The 23,403-nt window shown below is 47.0% G+C and overlaps 1 protein-coding gene across 2 annotated transcripts in view; it reads left to right on the top strand.

Moving 5' to 3' along the window:
* Nucleotides 1–15,048: 15,048 nt before the first annotated feature.
* The window catches only part of LOC147447884 (uncharacterized), a 71,797-nt gene continuing 63,442 nt past the window's right edge, over nucleotides 15,049–23,403 (top strand). The window contains exon 1 of one of the 2 annotated variants that reach the window (XM_086523787.1): nucleotides 15,049–15,938. In XM_086523787.1, coding sequence (XP_086379913.1) covers nucleotides 15,244–15,938 — 695 coding nt within the window. In that variant the 5' untranslated portion in view covers nucleotides 15,049–15,243. Of the gene's footprint in view, nucleotides 15,939–16,054; nucleotides 16,401–23,403 lie in introns of those variants that run through there. The other variant, XM_086523788.1, reaches the window with a different exon arrangement.

Genomic DNA, 23,403 nt, shown 5'->3' with positions numbered 1-23,403 from the left:
TTTCCGCCTTTGTAGTTGCAAAAATAGAAGACATGCATTTTCTAATTGCAGCAACGCCCGCGGCCCGGCCTCGTTGATAACTGACACATGCACAACTCATGGGATCAACGGCAGGGGCAAGATCAGCCGTTGATCGCATGCCTAGTTTAATAAAAAAACAACGTTTCCCTGTTGCACGTCTGGCCCTTCGAACCCACGACCTCTTGCTCCGTAGCCCACGGCCTTAACCACCTGCCCTATTGCGTGTTGGTGATAGCTATGCGACTTTGCGCAATGAAAAGCCTGCACCCCCTTGCTGCATCGATCCGACGGCCCAAATCGCGCGCCCGGCCGTCCACTCGCCCCTGCTGTTGATCCCGCGAGTTGGACCCCATGTTATTTATAAACGAGGGCGGCCCAGGTCACGTACTTGTACCCATATCAATCATAACTTTCCTGAGAGCAATTGTATAGCAAGGCCCACCAAACAAGACTAGCTTGAAGGGCCTTAAAAAATGAGCAATGCTGGCCCACGACACTAAGTGACACATAACATTGAAGAGGGGGGGTAAGGGGATCGACGAGGCGGAAGTGGATGCGGGGAGCTCGAGGCAGATTAAACCCGGACGCGCGGCAAGTCAACGCGAAAAGGAACTTGGGCGGCGACTCGATTTGAACCCAGGGCCTCGTCGCCCAGATTGTGACGCATGGGGTAACCATCCCACCCGCGCGCGCATGTTGTACCCATGGCCCGGGTTTTTGGGGTTTTATTATTAAAACATAGGCGCTGCCCGGGTTTAATCTATGGCCGGGTTTAGTCTGTGGCCGGGTTTAGTTTTTAAGTGTCCATCTACTGCTGCAACCTCTCCGATTTTCGTGCGCGCACTTCTCTGCCCTCGATCCCCTTACCCCCCCTCTTTAATACTATGTGTTATTTAGTCCTGAGGCCTGCTGGCGGCCGTAGGGACAAGTTGTAGTACAGTAGTATAAGGGAAGTATGTGCCACTTCCCCCAACTTGCCAGCCCCGTTTTCAAGTGATTACTTGCGTCCCTTGTATTCGGCACTTTCTTATGATATTGATCATTCGTTCGCGTCCCTCATTCTCGTGTCCCTCTTGCGTTCAGTTTTCAAGTTGCGTTCTTGTATGTGCGTTTGCTTGCCTGCAGGTCCCGTTTGCATCGCAGGTGAGCCGACGCGGCCCCGTTTCCGCGACGCCCCGAACGAGGGCATCACACTTGGTATCAGAGCTTCGGCTCGAATCCCCGCCGACCCGACGTCGGCCCGTGGCCCGTGGTTGTCACCACGTTTTCGGCCCGTCTGCCTCGTTTTTCCACGTTTTCTTCTGAAGATGTGCCCGCGTTGCCCCGTTTTGCCCCGTTTCACCACGTCCCTTGCGTGATTGCCCCGTTTTGCCCCGTTCCTTGCGTTTTCTCCACGTCCCTCACAATTTTTCACCGTTTTGCCTCGTTTGACCCGTCTTACACCGTTTGGGACCGGTTTTCACCGTTTTTGAGCCGTTTTTCGCGTTTTTCGTCGTTTTGGACCCCGTTTTGCACTGTTTCATAGTTTTCAAAGTTTTTCAAGCCGTTTTCTCGCAGTTTTCCAGTTTTTTGATATTTTAGAATTTTCCTCGGCTCCGGCCACAAGAGCACCCCAATGGCGGGAAATCAAGAAGATGAAGAAGGATACAGGACGGAACCGGAACTGCATAGAGCCCCGAAGAAGAACAAAGAGAAGAAGTCGCGACAAGACCACCAAGAATCAATGGAAGAAAGACTGGAGGCACGCATCATGGCCTCTGTAGAACACCAAATCAACGTGATGTCAGCTAATCTGAGCGACCTACTGCAAACACAGCTAGGTCAGCGAAACGAAGACCGCCTGGGGCCTAGTAACGTCAACACGCGGCGAAACACACAAAGACGACCGCGAACCGGAAGATTAGAGACAGTCGACGAAGATGAAGGCTACCTGGATGACCGAAGTGAAGGGCGCTACTACAGCCCCGAGAGAACTCTAGAAGATGAAAACAGACTGGGCAAATTCAAACCCATTCCCCCAGAGAAATACAAAGGCCATCGCACCTCACTGGAACTCAACAAGTGGTTCAGTGAGGTCGAAGACTACATGCAGTGGAACAACATAGGTAGACGCCGATGGGTGCAAGTGGCCAAAACCTTCCTGGCCGACGACGCCTATGTATGGTTCCTCACTGAACAGCCATCAAAGCACTGGGAGGACTGGGAAGACTTACAAAGAGACATGCTCAGCTACTTTGTCCCAGAGAATGAAGGAAACAAAGTCAGAGATTCGTGGCGCGATCTACGCCAAGACGGCCACATATCAGATTACGTTGTCAAGTACCGCCGCCTGATGCTTCAACTTTCACTTATGCACACAGCAGACAGGCTACATGGATTCCTGTACGGCCTTAAACCCTGGGCCCGTCGCGAGGTAGAGAAGCAGAATCCCAACACCTGGGAAGTGGCCGCCAACATGGCCGAAAAGCTACGAGATACAAACTCAACCCCAGGTGTCATTACACACAACCCTCGCCCCAACAATTTTGCCTCCAATAACTGGTCTAACCCACCCGCCGGGCGAGGTCGCGAATTTATACCCAGTTACAAAAGCAACGAACCCCGCTCACCACCACGCAGCTCTTTGGCGAGCAATTCCTACAGCACCACATCTAGCAATTTTTCCTCCAATACTTACAAAGGCAACAATAAAAACCCGTGCCCCGATCACGTCTGGTGCCGTGACTGCAAGATTTCTCATGGCCCCTACTACCCTTGTGTACGCAAACGCAATCAAGCAGCCTCCTCATCTAGCAGGGTCAACACCCTCCAGATAGAAGAACCACCCTCCCCCCCTCGAATAAGCGTCGAAGAACTGGCTAGCCCTGTTGCTAACCAGCAACCCCGGATTGGAGCAGTTTCCCTCCACCCGAAATGCATGGCAGCGGCGATAACAGACATTCAGAACTTATATGTCCAAGCAACAATTGGGTCCAAGCAGCAATGGATCATGGTAGACTCACTACAAGAGGTTGTGTGCTCTTGTGACGCTGTTAGCGACGGAAATACACTGGGTTTTTATAACCCCCGGCGTCGCTAAAACCGTCGCTACGAGCGTCGCTACAAGAGCGTCGCTATATGCGTCGCTATAGGCGTCGCTATATAGCGACGCTCATAGCGACGCTTATAGCGACGGTTATAGCGACGTTTACACAGAAGACTATAGCGACGCTACAGAGCCATAAATAGCAACGCTTATAGCGACGCCCGAGAGAATTTTTTTTTGGTGGCAGGGCATTGAATGCCCTGCCACCCATCAACCATATTGTACTTGATTCACTTTTTAAAAAAAGTGCAAGGGTAGATAATAGACCCAAAATAGTCACCCACAAGACGCATTGTTTGCAAAATTGACAATTGTACACATCATAGGCAAAATGAATTGATTGGCAAATGTAATAATGACAATTGTACAACATCATAGGCATAAAGAATTGATTGGCAAAAGGAACTACGGTGACAAATGTAATAATATACATGGTTCAAAAAGACGTATAAAATCCGTCTCATGATACATAAGCTATGAGAAACCCTAAACTAATGCTATCTAGCTACGGCTAAACTGACGTCGTCTAGTCAGACGTCTCATCGCGTCCAAGCGGCGTATCTGTCGGATTCTACAAAAAAAGACAATAAGACAGCTTTCAGTAAGTATAAACATATAACGACATTTATAAAACAATACAAAAAATAAAAAAGAGTAAACCCTAATACTAACCATGCCGCCGCGAGAACTGAGAATGTCCATCAGGGCGTTTAAGCCCTTCCTGCCTACGTACTCGCGCTCGTACGGTGTGGGATCACGTCCTGTCATCGACCACTGTCAAAACATACAAAGATTTCATTATGTTAGAATTTAAAAACTCATAAACCCTAAACTATCGAACATAAAGAGCAATGTGAAAACACTTACAAAATCGGCCTCAAATGATGCCCATCCACCGCTCCCCAAGTGGTGCGAGCTCCCTGCCTCTACTCGCGCTCTGGCTGCATTCTTTTGTTGCTTCCACTTGTCGGGATTCTCGCGCGCTGCTTTCTTCGCATTCTTCCAATCTTCTTTGGCCAGCCAATCTGGCCTGTTCCACCCATTCTTGATTGCTTTTTGCACTTCGGAACGCTTGTGTTTGCAATATTCGCGCATTCGAATCTTCATCAGGTCTTCATTGAAGCGCTGATCCCGTGTTGGAACGGGAAACTCATCATGAAGTATGCTGATGACTCTGTTTTTTAAATCACTTGGTACTTCACTCCATTTGTTTAGTATGTAGTGTCTAAACAGCTGAGAGCAAAGACCACGCATGCGCGAGATCACCTTCTTGCCGTCATCATCCATGATGATGCCGCCGCTGATGTCGACGGAGTAAGGCAAGCCCTCTGGCCGGTGACGCGTGAACCTGGGTGTCCCGGCAGGGGTCTCTAGCGGCGTGTCGATGGGGGTACGGACGTCAGGTGTCTCCACCGGCGTCTGGGCCCCGAAGCGAGGAGTGCCGAGTGGGGTGGCTCCTGGCGGAGTAGGTAGAGGTGTGTAGCTTCTAGGAACAGTCAGCCGTGCAAAACCTGGCGTAGATGGCGATGCTGTGGCTGGTGTGGGGGCGGGCAAAGAAGGGGAGGGTAAAGAGCCTCGTCGAACACGAGGCGGTGTGGAGGCATCGGTGGCGGAATCCCCACAACAACCGCCACCGCCACCACTAGAGCGCCGGTGTCTAGACGAGTGTGAAGCTCGTCTCGTCGACGCCGAAGCTTCGGAGCACGCCGAATGCTCCGAAAGAGAGGGAGATGCGGATGGAGTAGGAACGCGCGATGATGCGCCAGAGCGATGACGCTCCACGTACCACTGTCTCTGCTGCGGTGACAAAGAAGAAAGAAAATCCTCATCATCCATGCCTGCATTAAACACACGAATATTTAAACTTAATATTGAATGAATAGAGTAGACAATGACGCAAAGACCATTAAATACAATGACATAATGACGCATATAAATACAATGACGCAATGAATGAGTGATAGAAGAGGCAAGTCGAAAACTCAGAATTTTCAATCAAAATATGTGAGCGCGAGTAGAAAAGAGCGTTATACATCATGGAAGGTACTTAGAGAGCCAGAGCTTTTACAACACAGAGCAAAATTGTTCAAATACAATATTTGTGGCTTTAAGAGATCTCTCTCTCATCCTCGCATAACTCAGCATAACTTCCTATATCTATATAGAGCTCTCCGTTTAAACACATATCCTCTGTTTCATTTTGTAGCTCCTCTGCATGCACCCCATATAGAGTAGTAGCATCTTGATGCTCGTCTGGCACCACCGCAGCGGCTTCTGATTGAGCATCTTCTCTGATCTCCTCCATTGATGTCGTTGTGATTGGCACATGGTAGCCTTCATACGTCCTTGCACTACGAGGGGCTACCTCTATGACGTACCACCAGTTTGATGTAGACTTTGTAGGATGAAATATTACCTGCCAGAGCCACATAACTTACATGAGAGCTTTCAAGCACATAACTTGTAAAAGGGGGATGTTAACTATTTACATACTTACTTGTTCACAATGCTCGGGTAGTACGAAAGTGTCTCTTAGGTCAGTCCATTTCTTAGTAGAATCCACCTCAAGAAAACCAGACTCTCCTCTACGCACAGTACCGTTGCAACCCTCCATGATTACCTTGATCCATTGCACGTCGAACAAGTCGACAAAAAATCCTCTGTAATCGATCCTCAAAATCTCTTGCAGCGTGCCGAAGTAAGTGAGTTCCGCCACCATAGGATCTGCATCAGAGGAACGTCGTTGACTAGACTGTTCAAATTTTGCCATGATTCCACAATCTTGAGTAAAACGCTTTTTGTCGATTCGTTCCACCCTAAAATGTCGACCTTTACACCATGCTGCTGTGTATGACTTATACTACAACGAACAAAGATTATGAGTGGCCGTTCAAACGTTTATAAATAAAGTCACTTGCTAGTCGTACATTGCAAACTTACCTTGGTCGCGCAACCCCGAGAGTACTCCCACTCTTCTTCAGTCACTTCGTCACCGCATTGTTGTGCGCTTTTCAATTGGTTGTGCAACCATCTTAAGCTCATGAAGGTTGGTAGGCTCTCCAGAACCGCTGGATAGTGCATCGGTGGTCGTCTTCCCCGTCTCCACTCGATTCGTGCCCTTTGTCGCTCTTGCTTTGCATCCTCATATTGTGAAATCCACTTTTGCATCACTGGATTGTGAAGCATGCAAAATCGGTTGATTTTAGCCTCTAGATCTTCTGTCATCTTCTTCTCAACACCGAGATTGCACATGACAATCCCAGATATGCGCTCATCATCTATGGTTCGCCATAGCGTGTCCCGGGATTTATCAAATCCGTCTAGCCACTCTCCAATGTACACTAGGGACTCTGATACCAACCAACCTTCTGCCATGCTACCCTCCGGACGTGCCTTTTGACGCACATATCCCTTAAGCGTTTTCATGAAACGCTCTAAGAAGAACATCCATCTGGAATGAACTGTGCCAGCTATTTCCACCTCATCAACTATGTGAACAAGAAGATGCACCTGAATGGTTAGCATTGTAGTAGGAAAATGTTTCTCAAACATGCACACAAGCTCCGCAGCATTTAGTTTGGCGAATGGTATGGAGTCTACGTTGATCTCCTTTTGTGAGATCCATTGCACCAGCTTTGCAAGTTTGTAGATTGTGTTACGGATGTCGAGAGACAAACATCCCTCAATGGCAACCGGTAAAATAAACTGTAAAGTATGTGCAGCAATGATATTAAAGTCCACATTTTATGCAATGATATTAAAGTCCACTATGAACGTACCTGACACATTTTATGCCAATCGTGTGACTTCAACCGGTAAGCTTTCCTTCTTTAGTAAAACACGTTCGGAGCGAGTGCATTACGCCAGTGGGGGTCCGCAAAGATCGAATGGTCTCTTTTACTTTGCGTTCTTGGGCTCCTGTGAAAATCCATGGTGCTTTAGGGAGTTTTATCGATCCATCAGACACTGTTTGCGGCTAATATTGCTCCATACGATCCACATTTCTAAGGTCAACTCTGGCTCCCAAAGTATCTTTCTTGCCGGTCAGATGGTCCCATAGTAGATTACCCACATTCTTGAATATGTGCATTGGATCGAGCAAGTGATTGATCATGAGTCGGGGCCAGTATGGTAACTCGTACCATAGAGATAGTCTCTTCATCCCTGGAGGCAATCCGTCATCGCACATCTCCTTCTGCTCTAACCATGCTTGTGCAGACATCCTTGGTGGCTCTCTTCCCAAAAAGCCGTCGCGTAACACATGATTCTCTGGAAGATACGCTTGATGACCTTCGTAGATTTGCTTCTTCAGTGAGGGTGCCCTACGTGCATTCAGTCTAGGTCCACATGTGACACATGCTCTGTATCCGCTTGTTTGAAGCCCTGCATGTATACACATGATAATAGATCAACTATGGGAAAAAACAAGATTTACAGTGTCTGAGTGAGGAGTGTCAATAGATCACCTGAGCATTCTGTTAGCCCAGGATAGTCATGCATGGTCCACATTAGAATGCCTCTGATCAAAGCATTCCGTCGTCCTGTGTGTCGGCTCATATCCACCACCTCTATGCCAATCCACAATTGTTGTAGCTCTTCCAATAGTGGACGAAGATACACATCCATATTCCCCACTTTATATCGCCCTGGCACAATCAAGCTTAGCCATAGGTGCCCCTTCTTCGTAGTCAACCACGGGGGAATGTTGTAGTTGACGATGACAACGGGCCATACACTGCAAGATGTTGATCTTTGACCAAATGGATTTACGCCATCCATAGCCAGGCCTAAGCGCAAATTTTGAGCTTCCCTGGCAAAATCCGACCATGTTCCATCTATATGTTTCCACGCTACGCAATCTGCAGGAATTCGTAGCACACCATCCGAAGATTTATTCTCCTCATGCCATGATGCTAGGGCGGCCATGGACTTACATTCGAAGAAATGCTTGATGCGAGGAAGCAGAGGGAAATGTCGCAAAACCTTTTGTGGAATTTTTGTCCCGTGGAGATCTACTCGATATCTTTCGGAATCACATTTCGGACACTTCTCCATGTCTATGTATTCCCCTCTGAAAAGAATGCAGTCATTAGGACAAGCGTGGATAGAATTGTAATCCATCCCCAAGTTTCGCAAAATCTTTCTTGCTTCATCTCGGGAATCTGGCATCACATTGTCAGCTGGTAGTATGTGCTCTTTCAGCAATCTACACAACATAAAAATATGATACAGTCGTGTAAAAATCTATCAGATCATTATACATTTAGAATTTTATTAAAGTAAACTAATTGTAATAGATCACCTGAAAAGCGCTGTGACGCTAGTGTCACTCCATCCAAACTTTGACTGCATGTTGAGAAGAACCAGGAGTGCTTTCAATCTAGACATACGTGCTCCATTATACAATGGCGTATCGGCTTCACTTTTCATATCATCATAGATAAGCCTTTCTGAATCCATGATCGTCTCGATCATTTCATCAATCTCGGGCTCAAACATTGCCTCGTTGGGAATGTGCTCTGCATGATCATCCCCCGAGCTGTCAGAGGCTACATCTTGTGGCCTCACATATGCTGCTTGACCAAAGCGCCTGCGAACACGTCTATTGGGTTGCAAGATTGCTGCTTGTTGGCCAGCGTCAGAGTCCGACGAGTTATAATTGGCAACAACTCGATCTATAATAGATGGATCGAACTCGCCAAATTCACGAACGTGCTGCAAAGAAACACGTCTTGTCCGTCGCACAGCATGCTTGCATTGATTACAAGGACATAAGACCCTCGTTGAGAGATAGGTGTTTTGGTTGGACGGTCCCACATCCTCATCGCTACTCATAATGAGGATAAAAAACTTATAACCTGGACAACAAATTTAATATTCTATTGGCATTCTTCGTCTTATCTCTCTCTCTCTCTCTCTCTCTCTCTCTCTCTCTCTCTCTCTCTCTCTCTTTACCTCACATTCTCTAGTCATGTCCAATCCCCGCACACCTCGGTCTAGAGGTGCACGGAGATCAGAACCACCGGGTTATAATCTCGTCTTTATTGGTCAATACCTATATTTGTGGGTACAAGAAATCTACACACCCACGTCTACATGATATTGCATGTAGTGGACAAAACCCCTTTGCCTCTTCTGTCTGTAGCACTTCACAGCATCTTAACATCTTTTCACAGTAGATCTTTTCACTGTTCGTCTAACTCTAAACCCTAAGCCGTAAGTAATTCTTGCGTGGACTCGATCTAACGTAAATAAGCGTAAATCTAAATAAACGTAAATCTAACTAAAAATAAACCTAAATCTAATTTAACGTAAGTCTACATCTAACCTAATCTTTAACGTCTTTTGGGATAGTTTCCTACGACGTTAAAACTCTCTTCTTCTTGTGTGTGTGTGTGTGTGTGTGTGTGGGTAAACCTAAATAAACCTAAGTCTAATATAATATAACATAAATCTAAATCTAACGTAAATTATGTTATATTAAAAACAAAGAATTAAACTAACAGGGATTATAAGAACCTTAAAACTGATTTAACACATAATTTTTCACATAACTCGGCAAGAGTTGGCATTCTCATCACTAAAGATGTGAGAGTTAACTTCCGACGGTGACGTTGCCTCATCTCCATCCACATCTGACGACAGCAATTGGCCCTTTAGACCGTTCTTGCTCTTGTTACTAACTTTGAAGTTGCTGTTGAATGACTAGAGGTTGTCTAGATGGTCATTGTGTCGGGGATGTAGTGACTCTTGCCGCCCTGAAGATCCACCTTCTTCCCTATCTTCTGAAGACATTTCACCAGTACTTTTGGATCGACGGAGCCCACCATGAGTGAAGGCAGCAATACCCTATATTCCATTGAGGGCTTTCTTCACCCGCTTCATGCAGGCATCGCAGTCTATGGAGACCTAAATCTAATCTAATATAACGTAAATCTAAATCTAGCGTAAATAAACGTAAATCTAGTTAAAAATAAACCTAAATCTAATTTAATGTAAGTCTACATATAACCTAATCTTTAACGTCTTTTAAGATAGTTTTCTACGACGTTATAACTCTCTTCTTCTTGTGTGTGTGCGCGTGTGTGGATGTGTGTGCCAATAAAAAGAGATAAATGGTATAACCTTTCTATCACCCATGCCAAGTATGATAGATTGATTATGCCATTTCCCTCTTGAATAATAGGTCTTGAGTTCAACTCCTCGTCGGCTAGATCTTTAGTTCTTTTAATTTTAATTAGTTTCCTACGACGTTAAATTAGTTTCTCTCTCTTTCTCTCTCAATGTGTGTGCGTTTTTTTGGATCGTATGCATGTTTTCTCTCTCTTTTCCGCTCTCAATGTGTGCGTTTTTTGTTTATGCATGTTCTCTCTCTCTTTTTCTCTCTCAATGCGTGCGTTTTTTGTTTATGCATGCTCTCTCTCTCTTTTTCTCTCTCAATGTGTGTGTGCATTCTTTGTTTATGTATGTGTGTGTGCGTTTTTGTTTTTGTTTGTACTCTCTCTCTCTCTCTCTCAAAAACACTATGTGTGTGTGTGTATGTGTGTGTGTGTGAGAGAGAGAGAGAGAGAGGGAGAGAGAAAGAGGGGAAGGGAACATGAGAATGAGGAGAGGGAAGGAGCATACCTGGCTCTCCTTCCTCTCCTCGTGTGTGTGTGTGTGTGTGTGGAGAAGAAAAAGAGAGAGAGAGAGAGAGAGGGAGAGAGAAAGAGGGGAAGGGAACATGAGAATGAGGAGAGGGAAGGAGCATATCTGGCTCTCCTTCCTCTCCTCGTGTGTGTGTGTGTGTGTGTGTGTGTGTGGAGAAGAAAAAGAGAGAGAGAGAGAGAGAGAGAGAGAGAGAGAGAGAGAGTGAGGGAGAGCGTTACCTGCTCCTTGCTTGAGGGCGCCGAAAAACTCAGATCTGAGATCTGAGTTTTTGGGCGCGCTCGGTTATTTTTTTAGCCCAGCCGGCGTCGCTATGAGCGTCGCAAATTTACAAAGAAATTTGCGACGCTCATAGCGACGCCGGGAATTTTTTTTTTGAGCGTCGCTGTGTGAGCGTCGCTAATATGAATAGCCTCTTGTAGTGACTCAGGCGCCACACACAATTTTCTCTTGCCACAATGTGCCGCGCGCCTGGGCCTACGTCTCACCATCGTCAACGAAACAACAATAAAGTTTGCCCAAGGAAAGGATAACAATGTCAAGGCAGCTCGTCAAGTCAGGATCGAGATGGGTGAATTCACATGTCGACTTGATTTCATAGTGGTCCCAATGGACGACTTTGAGGCAATCATTGGTCTCTCCTTCAACGACAAGTACCTCATTGCACTCCTAGGCATGAAGGTGGACCAATTACTGCTAAATAATCAGGGCAAAACAGTAACAGTACAAGGCGCCAGACTCACAACAACGCAAGCTTTCACCCGCCAGGCGCATCTTCAAACCAACTCGCCTCCCATCAACCGCCAAGACCCTGCTCAGTTAACAGCGATGAAAGGCAAACAGAAAGTTCCAGAGCATTCGTTCCCCAGACTCAATCTCATGAGTGCAAAGCAAGCAGAGCGGGCCCTCAAGAAAGGAGCTCAGGTTCACCTCTGCATCATGCAGGCAAAGGAGCAGCCCACAGCAAGGCTCAACTCCATCAGCATCGAGCAGGCCAAAGTGGGTGACCCCTCCCTTACCCCCATCCTTCAGAAGTACAAGGATGTCATGCCTCCAGAACTCCCCCCCGGCCTACCCCCTCCCCGCCAAATTCAACATGAAATTGACCTCATCCCAGGAAGCACACCCCCGGCGAAGGCCCCCTACCGCATGAACGACACCGAGCTCAAAGAGCTCAAGAAGCAACTCCAGGAATTGGAGGATCAAGGTTTCATCCGGCCCATCAGCTCTCCTTTTGGGGCCCCAGTTCTGTTCGTCAAGAAGAAAGATGGCTCGATGCGGCTTTGTGTGGATTATCGGGCCCTCAACAAAATAACTATCAAAAACAAATACCCAGTTCCCCTCATGGAAGACCTCCTGGACATATTACAGGGTGCCAAATACTTCACGCGCATCGATCTCCGCTCAGGCTATCACCAAGTCCGCATTGCTCTTAAAGACATTGCGAAGACCGCCTTCCGCACACGCTACGGCTCCTGGGAATGGCTTGTCCTGGGTTTCGGTCTCACCGGGCGGTCCTGGCACCTTCTGCAGAATAATCCACGACAGTTTTCGTGACATGATTGACGACTTTCTCATCACTTACATCGATGATCTGCTCATTTACAGTAAGACCTTAGAAGAGCACCAGAAGCATGTCGCAGCAGTCCTCCAGTGCCTCCGGGAACACCAACTCTATGCAAAGCTGGAGAAATGTGAGTTCGCTGTCCAGAAAATCGAGTTCTTGGGCTTCATCGTCACGTCCGAAGGCATTATGGTGGACCCTAAGAAAGTCGACGCCGTCATCAAGTGGGCTCCACCGACCTCCATCAAAGAGGTCCAAGAATTTGTGGGTTTCTATCAGTACACCCGCCGCTTCATCCGCGATTTCAGCAAGATTGCTGCCCCACTTACAGAGATCACCAAAGGCCACAAACCTTTTCAGTGGACATCTAGAGAAGAAGAAGCTTTTGAGAACCTGAAGATTGCCATGTGTAGTACCCCTGTCCTCCGACTTCCCGGCTTCACCAAACCATTTGAAGTACATACAGATGCCTCCGATGGTGCCATTGGTGGAGTCCTCATGCAAGAGCAACAGCCCATCGCCTACGAATCTCACAAGTTCACCGATGTAGAAACAAGATGGACTACACATGAGAAGGAAATGCTCGCTGTCGTCCACTACCTCTGAAAGTGGCGACACTATGTCCAAGACAAGCACACAAAGGTCTACACAGATAATATCTCCCTCAAGTACTTCCAGACCCAACCAAAAATCACCCCCAAGCAAGCTAGGTGGCAAGATACACTGGCAGAATATGACATCGAGATCATCCACAAACCGGGCTCCACAAATGTCATGCCCGATGCACTTAGTCGAATGCCTACCCTCAATGCTATCTCCTCAGCAACCAGCACGCTACGCCAACGCATCCTCGACGCTCAGAAAGCTGACCCTGCTGTCCTCCGCATGCTCAACGACCACATCTCTGGTAAAGCGGCAATGGGTCTCTTTGAAGTCAGAGATAACCTCTTCTATGCGCATGGAAAAATCTACATTCCCAATGACCCAGAGCTCAAGAAAGATCTCATGTGGGAAGCGCATGACTGCAAGCTAGCGGGACATGGTGGACAGAAAAGATCTTATGACAAACTCCACCAACATTACATGTGGCCCAAAATGAAGGAGGACGTAATCGACTACGTGCGTACCTGCCCAACCTGTCAACTAGTCAAAGCTCAACGAGTCAAGCCTGCTGGCCTCCTCCACCCCATGCCAACACCCTCCTGGCCTTGGGACATGGTAAGTATGGACTTCATCGTCGACCTTCCCCCCTCCCACGGCCACACTACCATCATGGTGGTCGTCGACTACTTCACCAAGCAAGCTCACTTCATACCTGCAAAGCCTCCCGTCATAGCCTACCAAGTAGCCAAACACTTATTCGCCAAAGTCTTCAAATACCACGGCCTCCCCTTAGCCATAGTTTCCGATCGCGACACCCGCTTCCTCAGCGACCTCTGGCGCGAGCTCTTCAAGCTGCTAGGAACCCAGCTCCGCTTCTCCTCCGCCTACCACCCAGAAACCGATGGCCAGACTGAAAGAGTCAACCAAGGCATTGAAGACTACATCCGCAGCTACGTCAAAGCAGATCAGAAGGACTGGTCCGAATACATGGACGTCCTGGAATTCCACTACAACAACTCCATCCATAGCAGCACTAGCTACACCCCCTTCGAGCTCTCCACAGGTAAAGAAGTCATCACACCTCTTGCATTGGCAACCGTCGACGTGCATGCCCAGGATCTGGAATGTGAAGAGTTTCTTCAACAATGGAAAACCCGCATGCAAAGGGCAAAGAAGAGTCTTGAGCAAAGCAAGGTACGCATCGCCAAATACGCCAACCAAAAGTGAAGGCCTGCCGAACTCCTCCAAGAAGGTGACTTAGTCCTCGTCAGCTCCCAGAATATCACCCTCCCTCAAGGCCTCTCCCCGAAGTTCAACCACCGCTACTATGGGCCATACAAAGTGCTGAAGTCCTACAACGACATCACCTACAAGTTGGACCTCCCATCACACATCAACATCCACAACGCCTTCCATGTAAGTCGACTCAAAAGGTTCGTGCCGGATAACACCTATGGTAGAAGCCTCCCCGAATATGTAAAGGATGGCCCGCCACATGAGCCGGAGGCCATCCTAAAGTCGCGTTTTGGGCGCCGGGGACAATTATTCTATGTCAAATGGCGAAATCGTCCTATGACGGAATGCACTTGGGTACCTGAAGAAATCATGCTCCGACTTGGGAGACCCCTTGTGCTGCGCTTCTACAACATGCCAACTGAAGAGGAGGACAACCCACTAAATGACAACCACTTAGAGTAGTCCTCCCTCCACTTTGTAACTAGCATCACCTTAGATAGCTAGACATTTTGGTGGCAACATCTAACTCCCCTCCTTGTAAATATCCGCCCCAAAATCTCGGCATCAACTTTTGTATCGGCACTCCTTAAAACCCCGGCTTGACGTGGGCGTCAAGCTCTCTCAACCCGAGGGTGTATATAAGGGAAGTATGTGCCACTTCCCCCAACCTGCCAGCTCCGTTTTCAAGTGATTACTTGCGTCCCTTGTATTCGGCACTTTTTTATGATATTGATCATTCGTTCGCGTCCCTCATTCTCGTGTCCCTCTTGCATTCAGTTTTCAAGTTGCGTTTTTATATGTGCGTTTGCTTGTCTGCAGGTCCCGTTTGCATCGTAGGTGAGCCGGCGCGGCCCCGTTTCCGCGCTCACAAGTAGTCGTGTGGAAGGAAATTTCAAAGAAGGAACGCGTTGACATTGCGATGTGGGCGCAGAGCTATGGCGCTATGCTATCGAGGCATTTAACTCCGTGCTATCTCTCTCGCTCCCTCTCCCTCTCTGTGGCGTTGTGCCCCTCTCCCCCCCGCTTCCGCCCGCCGTGCCGTGGCCTTGCTTCTTAAAGCGTTTGCCAAAGTCCTTTGCTGTAGGTCATGGCTACGGATGAAGGATCAAACGAGCCACAGCTTGCAACAGGGCTACTGAGCGGGAGGCACTGGAAGCGTCCCGCAGAGTACCTCATACTGGAAGATGGCGAGCATATACAGGAAGAGCTTGATTACCTGCCGTTTACTCTGATGAGTTCGATAACCCTCCCGGCACAGCAGGATGTGCAAAGATTGAGATTAAGCCCAGTGGGACAGGAAGAGGAAAAGAGAGATGATTTAGCTTCAGATCAGTGTGTGCTTTTGGACGCAAGCATGGAGGTGGCTGCATCGCTAGATCCGGATATGCATCAAATTGAGGAGCTGCCCTCGAGTCACATCCTTCTCAAGGAAGGTCAGATTGCAAACCCATTGGTGCAACGAGCAGTCAAGCATCACGTGGTAACCCTGGGCATCCCCTGGCAAGATGCAGCTGTGCACCTGCCTGCCCTGCTGGCTACTTTGCCTCCCTCGACCCCCCTCCGCCACCTCCTGCTCTTCAATGATGACAACCCTGAGTTTAATGTCTCCTCCTATGAGATCCATGAGATTTTGAAAGCTCTCCAGAGCACCAGCAGCCCCCTGGTGGATGGTGTCGTGTTTTCGCGTCTCAACCTTGAGTTTCTGCTTAATGGCTACTTCGATCGCCAGCTTTCACAAGTGCTCTGCAGCTCATTGACATATTTGGGCATTCGTAATCACAGGTCTCCCTCGCTCCCTCCCTCCTCTCATATTTCTTTTGCATGGCCTCAAGGGATGTCTAAGATGAAGAAATTGTGAACGTTGGACAGGGCTGGGTTACATCACAACAGAGCGTAGATTGTGAAGTAGAGTGGGACCGTGGGTATTTATGTACAAGCTTCTACAATGCACGTGAAGCTTTCCCACAAGAATCACCAAAGTTGTTGCTAAAGAACCTCACATTGAGAGTAATTTTTCTATGTAATAGTCGTTACACAAAGAGAGTACCTTTCTAATCTTGAATGCAAGGCAGTAAGTAATCAACCACAACTCCTGGGGCTATACATGCGAAAACCACGCCTTTTCCTTATGAAGGATTAATCATGGGAACTATAGAGGATAACGTGGTTTGAGAAGATCATGAAGTTTGACTTTACAACCGAAATGATTCCAAGTAAAACAACAGGATCTTGAGACTTTTGCTAGTGAGTATACTTTTTTCCATAGTGTTATGCCTGAGGCTATTCAAGATACTGTGTGTTGTGTGCTCTTCAACTTCTTCTTTTCTGAGCTAAGTCATGTGCGTTCGTGCAATTCTAATTTAGACCAGGGTTTGTTGGCTTTCCTGGCAGTGCTGCACCGTCGATTGCTTTTTTTCCTCCCATGACAGGGATATTTTGAAGGCATATGCGAGTCAATTAATACCTCAGACTAGCTCGTTTACTAGGCATCGTCCACCTTTTGAGTAGAGCTCATATTGGCCTCCGTCTTGACAATTGCTCTTGGGCAGACCATTTCCTCCTTTTGTGCAGAAAATTCTGTAGGAGATACGTTTGTAAGTCTCCTTTGGAGAGTTTTAAGCATAGACTGGTCTTTTGTGTTTTTTTCCTCTATACACGCTTTTCATCAGGTGCATTGACCATGGTTGATGTATCAATTGGATGGGGCCAATTACTGAGTGTGCACTTTTATGATGCGTCATGTACTGGTTGCAAATCACTCACAAAACATTGCAAGGGATTGATGTATGCCCATTTATGGTTTAATGTCCAGAATGCTTTGTATACATATGCTCGTGGCCTGATTGCACGTTCTATGAAATGCTTTGCGACCCCAGGGCCCACATTTGTCCATGTAATTAACTTAGACTGCTAGGGAAGCATTGCCAAAATAGTCACATGGTCCCAGCATCCTTGATGCAGGGATGGCCAGACTGCTAGGATTTTATGGGGTTGTTTGGGGGCAGAGAGTCCTTGGGATGGGAGGTTGCTGGGGATGGTGCTCAAGGCACGCTTAACATTAAAAATTATCAAAAATTTGCTCACTGTCTGGCGCCTCTGACAATCGAATGATGTGGCAGATGGTATGGACCAGAAGAGGATGGCTTGCAGTACAGATGCACAAATGAGGGCGGAAATTGGGCTGTAATTCGTGGCACCCTATGTATGGATGCCAGCACATGACGTGGCAGCTGTCCACATGCTTTTTGGCCAATTGTCTCAATAGAAGAAGTCAACAGGCTGCTTTGAGCCATAGGTTGTTTATGAGGAAATGGTAGTTCAGCTTGCCCATAACCCCTAGCCCTGTCAACTATCTCTGGTTGCTCCCTGTGTGGAATGGTCCTTGGAGGATCACCCTGGTGGTAGCCACTCTTCAATTGATCCATAGGTTGTTTATGAGGAAATGGTAGTTCAGCTTGTCCATAACCCCTAGCCCTGTCAACTATCTCTGGTTGCTCCCTGTGTGGAATGGTCCTTGGAGGATCACCCTGGTGGTAGCCACTCTTCAATTGATCTTCAAAAACACCTTAGCCCATTGAGATGCTCCAAAATGTACTCGATGCGAGGCATAGGGAACTTGTTCTAGACCGTCATTTTATTGAGGCATAGAGACATGGTACGGGGAATGGGAACGGGGTCGGGGTCGGGGTCGGGGTCGAGACGTCAAAAGTTAGGGAATGGGGCCGGGGCCCGGAACGGCAAAAAACACGTATGTACCATAGTGCTAAGAGCACTTTGAGCATTGTAAAGATCCATCTTTCTTCATCACCAACAACATTGGCGAATAGTAAGGTGATGAATTGGGCTGAATTAGACCCTTTTCTTGAAGCTCTTTCACTTGGTTCATAATTTCCTCATTCTGGGCGTTGCTAACTGGGTAAGGTGGCCAGTTTGGTGGCGTGCTGCCAGGGATCAAATCAATTGTGCGATCTTTATGTCGCCAAGGAGGTAACTCTCCCGGTAAGCCTTCAGAGAAACAATGGTCTTGAGCTTGCAAAACATCTTGTTGTTTCGTCTCAAGGTGGGACAAGTTTGACGTTATATTGTCATTTAACTCATTCAAGTAGATGGAGTAAACAAATAGACTTGATTTCATTAATTTCGAAATGACCGAACTCGCTACAAGTGGGATGGACTCGCCTTTTAATTTTACATCAAGAACTGTATCTCTACCCTTTTCATTCTTCAATGTTGCTTTTCTCGCCTTGTAGTTGACCACAGCGCCGTTCTTATGGAAGTAGGGGATTCCCAAAAGGACGTAACACCCTTCTAAAGGCACGATGTAAAAGTCCTCTTGCCCTATATACTGCTGACAATGCAACCGAAGTTTGCCTATGACAAGTGTAATGACAACATCTCGTCTTGGTGCCGCTAATCCGGTACGAGTCTTGCCTATGTCTTACCTTTCGTTGCTCGCTTCTTTGCTGCTTTGGAACTCTCTGGCTTTTCCTCTGCCCGATCATTAGACGCTTTGTTGGGGAACTTGGCAAGCACATGCCCTTGTTCCCCGCAGCCGTAACATTTGCCCTCTTTGTAGTACTCGGCGTGCTGCTCTGCTGACAATCTAGGGCCCAAAGGTTTCTTTTCCTCTCGCTTTCCCTTTTTCTTGTTGGTCGGTTCTTGTCTAGTCCTGATTGCCACTAGTCTGTCTATAGGGTAAGTAAGAGTGCCTGCATGAATTGCAAACCCCTGTTTGGCATTTCCCATGAACCGTCGCATGGACTCTGGATTTTTTCTGCAAACAATAACTCTGTATCTCTTTGGGGAGTGCATAGCAGAACTGCTTAACTTTTTGCTTGAAGTTGATTTTGTTAGAGGAAGAAAAAGGTAGAAAAGTATCCCAAAATCTCTGACAATAAACATCCGGTGTGTCTTTCTTGGTTATCCTCAGATGATTCCAAGCGGTGATTACATCTCGTTCATATTCCTAAGTGAGTGAAAACTCGCTTGAATTGGAACCACTTCGTCGACGCTTCCCTACGCAACAATAGGGTAGACCAGCATGTTTGGGCATTCCCTTTGAGATAAGAAGCCGCTCTTTGTACCTTGGAGTGCTTTGAGTAATGCCCTCTCGAAAAAGCGATGTCAAATTGCTGGTTAAAAGCGAGGGCTCTATGGGTATCCTTGAAGCCTAAAAAAGTATCAAACTTTAAAGCTTGCCCACCCTCCTTAAAATCCTTGGCCTTCTTGCCCTTATCCTCAAGGTAGTCGTACTGGTTGTGTCATGTGCACATTTAACCCTATGTGCATGTGGGCAAGCTGTCCAACTTCTAGGGTTTAGGTAGCCTAGGAAGTGTTCTAGCACCGTTGTGCCGTGCATGTCCAGGCACTTAGAGTAGCTGCATACCCTCTGATTGCACAACCCATGATCATTAGCATCAGTATTCAGTACCCAACATGAGCATTTTCCACCACAGGAACCCAGTTACCTAACTGCATGTGAACAACCTCTAATGTCATTTATTTATTAAGTGACATTATTATCAGTTCCAAATTCGTGGGGCTCCTCTAGCACTGCTCGACCCAACACTTAGCATCTATATAAGCAGGACAGGGGGAACCCAATAGAAGCAGAAGAAGCAAAGACACAAGGGGGGCAGGCCTGCTTCTGGAGAAAACGTTGGAGGCCTGTCCCCCATGTGTCTTTGCTTCTGGCTCAAGGCTCGCTTGCTGCCACCGCAGTACCTAGATCGGTTAAAAGAAGATTGGCGTGGTCTAAAGCAAAATGGAACTCCTGTTATGTCTTTTTCTAACCGTGTTTTGCAGATTGGCGTCCAATTGCGCAAATCGGATGCCGAAGGAAAAGAGGCTTTCCTTTTTGGGTTAGACAAGTACATCGAGTTTGATGTACAAGTTTTCAACCCTACGGACTACAATGACAATGGCTTTGGCACAAGAGATGAAGCACAACAAAGGTAAGCGGAAGGAGAACAAGTCAAGTATTTCTTAGAATCAACCGCACGGTAAGACCAATGGTAAGCATGACGGCAATTCTTCTTCTCAATCTTCTTCTACACCTAGAGCACATAATTCTCACAATGATGATAAAGAAAAGGCTAAAACTTGGGAAGCCCCTAAGTTGACACCTGATGAAAAATATGCTCAAGGAATTTTAGGAGATAGGTTAACTCTTGATGACCGAGCTGTGTGTTAGGTGCAGCGGAATGAATGTTTGAACTTTGCTCAAGATGAGTGCTCGATAATGTGCTCAAGGTTCCTTTTTGTTCTTATGGGAGAGCCTTCCGTTCTTAATGAGGGAGTGCAATGATCAGAAACAAAGTAAATGGACACTGTGCGTGCAAGTGTATGAGACTGAGAGATAGAGAAGAGAATACGACACTAGAGACGTTGTAAAACCCTCCTCCGAAGGCCCCTCTCGCGTCGGCGAGAGTGATCTACTATTGATTGCACAAACTGGTACAAACTGAATGCATGTGACTGATGCAAGTCTACGTTAGATCGATGACGATGACGGAGATGCGCTGAAAACGCAGATGCTGAAATCTGCGTTTTCTGGGCTGAAACTGTAAACCTTGCGGAATCTGACCGTGCGGCGAGGATCTGCTGCGAGAAGGTGAGATTTGCGAGGTTCGGGACTTGATCTGCGGTGTCTAAGGGCTGAAAACTGAAAACGCTGATGGTTCTTGAGGTTCTGTCGCGGAGAATTTGCAAAACGCTAGGGTGTGATGCAGATGCAAAAACGCTAGGGCTGAAAATTTGGAATCTGTCACCGTTTGTCTTGCAAATGCAAAACGCTAGGCTGGTCTGATGTTCTGTTGTCGCCAGAATCTGCAAGTGCAAATCGTTGGCTGATCTGGTGTTGAAAACGCTAAGTACTGGATCTGCTCCAAAAACGCTAGGTCTCTTGGGGGGAGGTTCCGTTGAGAAGGTGCATGGTGAGCGTGTGCTCCTGCTGCATTTTTTGCCAATTAGTGCTAGTCTAGGTTCGCTTATATACAAACTTACTCAATTTGCCCTACCTACTTTCCAACAAAAGTCACTTAAAAATAATAAGTGAAAAATGTCAAAAATAGGGAAAATAGGCTAAATGCACTGGAAAATTCCCTTGAAGGATTCTGATGGGAATGCTTATGATCATGTTGTGTGCAACCAGAGGATATGCATCTACACTAAGTGTCTGGGCATGCACGGTCTGCGAACAGGCTCACAAAAGTGCCAGATCACTTCTAAATCTAGACTGACTGGACTAACTGAACCCTTGTCGTGGTGTAGCTTGTCCACGGACACATAGGGTTGGATGTGTCACGTGACATCCCCTCCTTTTCAAAGTGAGGTATTGGCACCGAATTGTATGGCGTCGAGGGAGATCGCCAATAGCATTTGGAATCCTGGAAGGGACTCTTCGCCGGCCCACTCTGATGTGTGGGTCATGCGGTACTTGAACTTCATAAAGGTCTGCAACGCTTGCTTCTTTGGGCCGCGCTGAAAGTGACACAAAGTCTTCTGTGGCTCCAACTTCGTCTAGAGTCATGCTTCTTTCTTCTTCAAGAATCTCCATGGCTGAAAAATCCTGAAACCTCTTCCAACACAAAACCATAAGCATACCTATTCCATGTATAAAGTGACTGGAAAAAATCTTGTCTTCCTCAAAGACTGTGCATGCAATGTAGATGAACAAAGAGACGGAGAGCCAAACCGTTCACCACACACACGCAAACAATGAGATTGTATCTTTCTCTTCTGATCTAAATCAATCAACGGTGGCAATTCAAAACGGAAATGTCCATGCTTGGTGTTCATACTTTCATGTTCTCTTTCTACAACTGTGTCATGCCAAGGAAGAGACAACGAATGTGACTTCCTTGAATGCATACCTTTCAGCTTTTCATAAACAATCCGCATACATTCGTGCTCATTCATGAGTGAAACGTGCTCAACGTACATATGTCATGCCTAGGAAAAGGGATCACATAAAGACACTGACTAAAATACAAGAAACGATCACGAATGAAACACTCGTACAATGCGTGCGTATCAATCATGCGAACACATAATACTTCCTATAATGGTTCTTTGGACCTAGGCTCGAGAGCCAAGGTCGGTTCTTCCTGAAGGGGTTCTTTGGACGTAGGCTCGATAGCCAAGATCGGGTCTTCGTGATTGATCGTCTCTGCAATGAGGTTAGCTTCACTAGAGAAAGTATCAACTAACACATCATCCTTCTTGTGAACAATCACATCTTCTTCATGCAACTCATCATGCTTGTGAGAAATCACATCTTGATCATGCAAATCATCATGCTTATCATTGTCATTCAATTCATCATGCTTCTCATAATCATGCAAATCCTGTGTGTCATGCTTTGGAGAAGAAGAGACTGAGAGAGTCTTCTTTTCCCGAATCTCTTGCATTTGTGCCTGCACTTGAGAAAAGAGTGGCAAGAACTCTTTCATGTGTTGGTCGCTCTTTCCTTTGACGGCGGCTGCCATTCTTTCTTGGTGTTTGCGCTCCATTTTTGCTCTTCTTTCTGCGTGTCTGCGTTCCATTTCTGCCATTCTTTCTGCATTTCTTGCTTCGCGTTCTAACTTCCTTTTCATAAACATCTGGTCCAAGGCCTCCATAGGAGTTAGTGCAATCCTTGACGTAAATGGGGAAGGGGAGGGTCGGAAAAACCTCCTGGTGGGAAAAAGTCTTCTTTGCCTCTCTCATGCTCATCACCTCCAAGCGAAGTATCCATTCCGCTTCGAGTGATGACCATTCTGAAGTCGTGGGTTCTTGTGGTCTTGGGTTCTTGTGGTCTTGGGTTCTTAAGTTCACGAGGAACTTGGGTTCTTGGGAGTCTTGGGTTCTTGAGGTTTTCTTTCGCTTGCAATCTGTGTTTGAGAAGGATCTTCTCTTCACCCGAGTTCTACTCTTTTCCGCGGGCGCACCCCTTGGCGGCCTTGTGCGCACACCAAGGTTGCTTTTTCCCACCTCACGTCAATTGGCCGGCCGCTAGGTGCACGGTTCGCTCTCAATGCGTGAATAGAGGCACAAGGGGAGGCTGGACAAGCCCTTCTTTCTTGGGATTCTTGTCGCTCTTCAAAAACACGATTAGGAATTGACACGCCCAAGTGAACTTGGGTTCGTGCGACCTCAACAAGCAAAAAAAATTCTTGTGATTCTTGTGGTTCTTTCCTTGACTGATACAGAACACTGCCAAAGCTCTGATACCAATGTAAGGTGCAACGGAATGAATGTTTGAACT

Source organism: Adiantum capillus-veneris, chromosome 11, assembly GCF_014529385.1.
Source record: "Adiantum capillus-veneris isolate H3 chromosome 11, ASM1452938v2, whole genome shotgun sequence".
NCBI classification, from domain to species: domain Eukaryota; kingdom Viridiplantae; phylum Streptophyta; class Polypodiopsida; order Polypodiales; family Pteridaceae; genus Adiantum; species Adiantum capillus-veneris.
This window is presented reverse-complemented; position numbering and strand designations above follow the sequence as displayed.